The following is a 7,190-nucleotide window of genomic DNA, read 5'->3' on the forward strand; positions in this document are numbered from 1 at the left end:
GCTGCGTATGTGCTTGTCTGTAATCTCATGGAATGAACTTTTGGCTGTAGCTTGCTCTGGCTTTACTTGTGTAGGAAGAGTCCATGTCACAATCGTATCCGTCCAATCTGACCAGGCTTTAGCGGCTTTTCTATTGAGCTCTGGATCTTCAGAAAACAAGCAATGGTGATAAGTTTGCAACAATGTTTCATCCGATTCAATCTTTGGAAGACAGGTGTTCAAGGTTTCCCATAACTCAGGATACAGTCTGCATACACCATCACTAAAAAACCAGTCCAGGTCACGTTTTGAGGCCAGAAAAGCTCCTCTTAGAATCATACTTGATACTTTATCAGTATGCGTTTGTGCGTAAAGCAGGGCGAGGGTAACCCCCCAGGAACCAGCAAAAATCACCCACTTTTCAACGTTTAACTTTTGTCTAATTGTTTCGATATCTTTCATCAAGTGGTGGGTTGTATTGTTGTCTAGGCAGCCATGGGGAGTAGAATGCCCGCAGCCACGCTGATCAAACAAGATGATACGATAATATACAGGGTTAAAATAACGACGGTGAGAGGCGTTACAGGCTGACCCTGGACCACCATGGAGAAAGATCACAGGAATGCCATCCGAGTTACCACATTCCTCTACATAGAGTTGATGTGGTGTATCGACATTGATTGAATAGGTTTTAGGGTTTTCTATCTCTGATAAAGTTGGCATTCGATTTTTTAGCGCTATTCTAGATTGGAAAGTTTTGATGCTTAGTTTTTTGAAGCGCGCGATGATTGCGGAAGATTAAACGGCTTTCTTAACTATTTGATGGTGTGGAAATTATGTATACCTTTCTTCTAATGGCTCTAATATCTTTTCGGGACCAATTTTCCATGATTTGGAGATTTTGAGCAACTGGATCGTAACTGGCTGCATCCCCGTGAGCATGAGAGCTGACAGCGACACCCGAGCCGAGTCTTTTCTTTCTCATCACAGCTGCGACAAGGTTTTTTCATCGGTCAGGTCGAATCCCGCCGAAACTTATTTGAAATCCGGGCGAAATCGTTTCCATATCCAATCAATACTGTGGTCTTAACATTAGGTAATCTCCAAGGCTTGGAATTATCGTGCAGGAAATGACAGGTACAAGGCTGATCCGTCAGGAGAAGTGATGGTAAGGGAAAATTACCCACCGTTGCATGCCGGGTTTGGAGCGAATCTCGAATAATCAGAAACGCTGACCGTAAAAAATACGGGGGACATTTTTTCCTTCATTTTCTGCATTGATATTCATGTGCACCTTTTTTCGCTTTAGTAATTTGCTCTCTTGGTGCGGTAAAAGCTGTTCTTTATTAAGTTCGCCCAGCCGTAATATTTGCGTAGTCGCGTAATCCTATCATAGTCAGCCTCACAAGGCGCGATGGCAAGTTCAAGAATGTCTTTGATCTGGTCAAGTATTTTGTCGATGCAAGACAAAAACAAAGTACCATTGGGTATCTTGTTTTTTTACCGTATGACGCGCCATTATCTAGTTTTGCTGAAAGTATCAGTTCCTGCGATGAAGTTAATTAAGTTTCTCGTTACTAGCCTAGAAAGCTACTTGAATTGTGATTCAAGACGCGGCTTCTTTAAAAGCAGCAATACGGTCTCCGTCCATGCCAACACCGACGTAAGTAGATTGGTGTAATAGGCGCAGTTTTCTAGATTCGGCGCCGATTACAATGTTCAAAGTCTTTACGCTACCAGCTGGTCGCCCACCAGAAAACCCAAGTTAGTGCGCCCCCTTTTTCCGCCGGGCTTCTCTTATACGCGTACCATCATCTGTCTGAAAGCCTTCTTCTTGCTAATTCCGCGATATCCATATGGGTTTGAAGCAAGTCAGGCATTGTAGGCGCAGGAGTAGGGTAGTTGCAGCCAATAACCAAGAGGCGGTGGGCCTGGTTTGTTATTAAGGTTGGATCCAACCATTACTTTCTGCTCTGTGATGAAACGATTACGTCGTCACTGACATCTGCACCTTCGAATTAGGGTGCTCAAGTGTTTTGAATGAATTGCGCCAACGTTGCTTTTCCATGCGCACCCTTTGTTTGCATTATTTCGCCAAGCACTTCCGGCTAAGTTTTAACCATGCCTTCATGGTATAAGGATCAACATGACTAGTTGCTGTGCTCTTCCGCACTGGAAGGCGGAATAAGGGTGATAGTGCTGGTATGGCGTCTTTATTCATTTTAATACTGAGTAGATCCGACCTGTTATTATACGGTTGTGATAGGGTGGTTTTGTTCTCAAACATAGGCCATCCACAATCATCTAGCATGTCCATAAAATATCCAGTTTAACATGTAGAACATTTTTGCTCACGCGTTTTGTAATAATTCAGTGTGATGTCTAGTCCATGTTCTACATCGCGTCTTGCTTCAGAAAGGCGATTACGGAAATATTGGTATCCCTTTACATCAATCCATGGATAAAACTCTGGCCACTTATCTAGACGCTTTTGATGGATTTTCGGAGCAAATAGTTCAGTTAGCGAAGAACTTGCGGCAACTTCCCATGGTTGCTGACGAGCAAAATTTACGTAAGCATCAATTGCAAACTTCACACCCGGTAACAGGTGTTCGTGAGATAACAGTTCTTCTCGTTTAAGGCCGACAGACTCGCCTAGCATGAGCCAAGCTTCTATACCGCCTTCGCTATCAGCATAACCATCATGATCCAGAATACGTTGCACCCATGAGCGACGAACATCACGATCCCAGCAGTTAGACATGATAGAAGCATCTTTAACAGGGATAGCCACTTGATAATAAAAGCGATTGGCAACCCAGCCTTGAATCGCTTTTTTATCCAGCTTTCCAGAATTCATCAAAATGTGGAATTCGTGGTTTATGTGATAATACTTTTCCTTATCACGAAGCTTTTGTTCGAACTCTTCACGAGTCCATGCTTTATGTAAGTCGGCAATGTTATTGTCAGTGCTCATGTTTTTCTATGTTGATACCTAGTGCTTACGCTATTTATAAATGAATATCCATACCATCGTAGGATACTTCAATACTAGCTTCATTAAGTGTTGCACGCTCTGGCGTTGATTCATCCAGAATAGGGTTAGTATTGTTAATGTGAATGAGTATTTTACGAGGTTTTGAAAGGGACTTCAGTGTTTCCAAAATACCACCTTCGCTGGACTGATCCAAATGTCCCATTTCACTTGCCAACTTGTTACTAATGCCTTCGTGAGACATCTCGTTATTAGTCCACATGGTGCCATCCACTAAAATGCAATCGGCATCTTCCATGTAGCCTTTGACGTGGGGTTCTATTTCACCTAATCCAGGGGCATAGAATAGTGCCTTTCCAGTGTTTGTATCTTCAATTTTCATACCGATGTTATCACCCGGTACGGTGTTATGTCGATGTGGAGAATAAGGGGGAGCTTCGCTTTTAAGTGGAACGACGGTAGTGGCAACGGCCGGTAAATTTAGCCCTGTAGGGCTTGAGATTTCAAAACTGCTTTGTCTGTGTTGACTTATTCCAAGTTACCACACGCGAAATGCTCTAGAATATTGAAAATTGGGAAAGCTGTGGGGGGGGTGGGGGAGGGTCCCAACCCTTTAACGGCTTCCGTGCATAGATATTCCCAAGGAGCGGTGTGCTGCTCTAAGCATCAATAAGCAGCGAGTGTATGGTCCCGATTTGTGCTCTACAAATCAACGATTGCGCAGCATACCTGTTGTCACGTAACCGCTCTGTTTGGTTGAAAAAGATGCTGAAAAGGATTCTAGTTGAGCACGAGATATGCGGCGAGGCATTAAAACAAGACCACAGTTTCATTGTCGTTACTGATTGGCAATTGAGGATTGGGTGCGAGCAAGTGCCGTTAAAATTTCCTTCACGTATGCGTGACAATTATTGCAGTTTCAATTCCACTGAGAAAGCCATCCACCAGCGCCAGAACCTAAAACTGCTCGAATACATAAAAAAGATGAATATTAATTAGAAGTAGTGAAAAAGATAGGAAAATAAAAAAAGGGAATGTAGAAATATTCGCCCTGCCTAGTAGTGCTTTAAGCGGTTCATGATGTACATTTACTTCAAAACCAAAAAGCATATCCTTGATAGTAAGGTGTTTCCCAATTTCATATATAAGATCTCCTTATAAATTTAATTTAGTATGGCTATCAATTTAACGTCCTATCGTGGTTTTCCGGAGAAAAAGAATAAAAAGACAGTTTAGAATAACGCATTTACTGACACTACTAACAATTGTTCTAAACTTTGCACAAAACATGCATTGCACCCTACAATTCACCCATGAAAAGACGTTTGCTAATGGACCACTGAGTCAAAGTTATGGACTGTAAGATAAAGTATAGGGTAAAACCAAAATATCTATAATTTTATTTATTTCTTATCTTCTTCCTGCCTACAGTTACGGAACCAATCTAACAAGCCTCTGGTAGAGCTATCATGCGCATAGAGGTCGTCGTTGCTTTCCATTTCTTCGAGGATATTCTTGGTGAGGTTTTTTCCCAATTCAACACCCCATTGATCATAGGAATTAAGGTTCCAGACCGTACCCTGCACAAAAATTTTGTGTTCATACATGGCGATAAGTGAACCCAGCGCGTGGGGTGTTAACTTCTTTAGGACAATGGAGTTACTCGGTTGGTTACCTTCAAAAATCATATGTGGTAAGCGTTTTTCCGCTTTGCATAACTCAATGCCAGCCGAGATTAATTGTTCTCGGGTTTCTTCCATGGTGCGTCCGCGCATTAAAGCTTCAGTTTGAGCAAGAAAGTTAGATGCGAGGATATTGCAATGCGTTTCATTGCAGTGGTGCGATATAACAGAAGCAATGAAGTCAGTAGGGATAATCCGAGTACCTTGATGCAGCAATTGGTAGAATGCATGCTGACCATTAATGCCTTCTGCTCCCCAAATAATTTTACCCGTGGAGTAGGTGGTTTGTTGGCCTTCTTTATCGACTGATTTGCCATTGCTTTCCATATCAGCTTGTTCTAAGTAAGCAGGTAGTAAGCGTAGATTGTGGTCATATGGCAAGATGGCACTGGACTCAGCATGGAAGAAATTACCGTACCAAATACCTAACATGGCTAATATGACGGGAATATTCGATTCTAATGGTTCATTACGAAAATGATTATCCATCGCATGAGCGCCTTCTAGCAGCTCAATAAAGTGATCCATGCCAAGGTATAAAATACTAGAGAGACCAATGGCTGACCATAGTGAATAACGACCGCCTACCCAGTCCCAAAAATAAGCGGAACATATTCTCGGGTCAATAGCAAATGCTTTTGGCACTGCAGGTTCATTGGTTGATTACCGCACAAAGTGCTTTGCGATATCATTCTTCGGTGACACGTCCTGGGCCGCTAAGAACCATTCTTGCAGCTGTTGTTTTGCCATGGTAATGGGTTTCTTGAGTGGTCAAAGTTTTTTGATGATCACGGAATACAAGTTGTTTCTGCGATCCGCAGTTCAATAGAATTTGTTGATGTGTGGAAGCATCTACATTTGGATGACAAAGCTCACTTTTAATTGAAGGCTGTGGCGTAATTGTTAAGCGCCGCGACAAACCTAGCTTTAGGGCCTAAGTCTGAGCCGCGATCACCCACATTCACAAATGCGTAATGGGTAAGCCCGGCATAAGCCTATTCATTGACCGCTACGAGACTTTTTTCTCGGAAAATACCTTCATCTTTCCAGTTCAGCATTAATATCGGGCATGATATATTTCATCGTCACAAAACACGGCGTGTATTGCCCCTTCGATTGGTAAGGACGAGTGTGCACGAACGCTCGGCCTTCGGTGTTATTGATTTTTCACCTGCAAACTGCGATCGCCGCTGTTCTTCAACCTTTAGTTTGGCGAGCCGAGATTAAATGAGAGGTGGAGCGTTCATCTGTTATGCGGTTCTTTGAGTAATCGAGGAGGCATATTCGTTACAATTTTATTGAAGTAACCGATTAAAATGCGCCTCGGATCTTCATCAAACTAAGTCCACCATATTGAATTTTACGGGCATCCGTTATGATGCTTTCAGCCATGCTAGCCATGCCTGAAGTATTAATCATATGGGGATTTGAATTGAGATAACGCGTAGTGGTCGCATGATTCATAACCTTTTGTTTGTGTATCTCCATGAGCATATTTTATTTGAGAGGGGCCTTTAGCTCAGTAGAGCCCCTACTTTTTGATTTTTATTGGTTACACGTGGATGGGCCAGATTTCAGGTCTTAAGTACCGTTAATGTTCTTTTAATGCGCGATAATTATAGTTTAATTTCTACGGTTTATTGGAAGAATAGTGGGTAAAAGTGTCTATAAAGCAGGTTTCCTTAATGTCCTATTCGCTGAGCTCTTTGCTGGCATCATTATTACAACTTCTAACTTTTAAACAATAAGTGGCAGTTAATGCGTCATGGAAAAATCATATCGTAAGCAATAACCCGATTTGCATAGATTTGCGTTTACTTTAGTATAAAATCTGTTTTTTGATGAGCTGTAATTTTTTGACATTTTTGTGCTGCAGAAATCTGCCCTCATAGAGGAATACCTTTTTTATTAACCCACTGTTCTTCCATTACAATTAACTGATCTAACTCGTGTTGAGTGAAGCCTGCTTGCAAGCGCGCTTCGGTGAAAAAGGGTGAACGTAGAGGGGCGCCCATGTATTGGGTTAATAAATCACGAAAGGTTGAATCAGGATCGAGTTTTTGCTGTGCACAGCAGTAATGAAACCAGCGTGATCCGATGGCAACATGACCGATTTCATCGCGCAAAATAAGGGTGAGAATATCAACCGTTTCTTGATCATCTACTTTTTTTAAGCGTTCCATCATGCCTGGCGTTACATCCAAACCTCTTGCTTCCAGTACACGAGGCACTAGGGCCATTCTTGTAAGTACATCGTGATCGGTCGCGACGGTCATTTCCCATAAACCATTATGAGCGGGCATATCACCGTAATGGTAGCCCATTTTTTCGAGTCGTTGGCGTAATAGGCTGAAATGATGGGCTTCTTCAGCGGCAACTTGTAGCCAGTCAATGTAAAAATCACGCGGCATGTGTTGAAAGCGATACAGGGCATCAAGCGCAAGGTTAATCGCATTAAACTCAATATGTGTAACAGCATGAATTAAACTAGCGCGGCCTAATTTTGACGTGAGCTTGCGGTGTTTTAATGCCTT

The 7,190-nt window shown here is 42.4% G+C and overlaps 2 protein-coding genes across 2 annotated transcripts; both read right to left on the minus strand.

Annotated features, from left to right (window-relative positions):
* Positions 1 to 4,377: 4,377 nt before the first annotated feature.
* On the minus strand, positions 4,378 to 5,698 carry LOC106820005 (glucose-6-phosphate isomerase 2-like). The gene is given in 3 exon segments (XM_014824568.1): positions 4,378 to 5,388; positions 5,390 to 5,464; positions 5,693 to 5,698. Coding segments are annotated over 3 exon segments (1,092 nt in total).
* A 351-nt stretch (positions 5,699 to 6,049) lies between these two features.
* On the minus strand, positions 6,050 to 7,143 carry LOC106820006 (uncharacterized protein HI_0077-like; the record flags this gene model as incomplete). The annotated part of the gene is made up of 2 exons (XM_014824569.1): positions 6,050 to 6,059; positions 6,742 to 7,143. Coding segments are annotated over 2 exons (412 nt in total), but the record flags the coding sequence as incomplete, so codon positions are not given.
* Positions 7,144 to 7,190: the final 47 nt, after the last annotated feature.

This window comes from Priapulus caudatus, unplaced genomic scaffold, assembly GCF_000485595.1.
Source record: "Priapulus caudatus unplaced genomic scaffold, Priapulus_caudatus-5.0.1 Scaffold5727, whole genome shotgun sequence".
NCBI classification, from domain to species: Eukaryota; Metazoa; Priapulida; class Priapulimorpha; order Priapulimorphida; family Priapulidae; genus Priapulus; species Priapulus caudatus.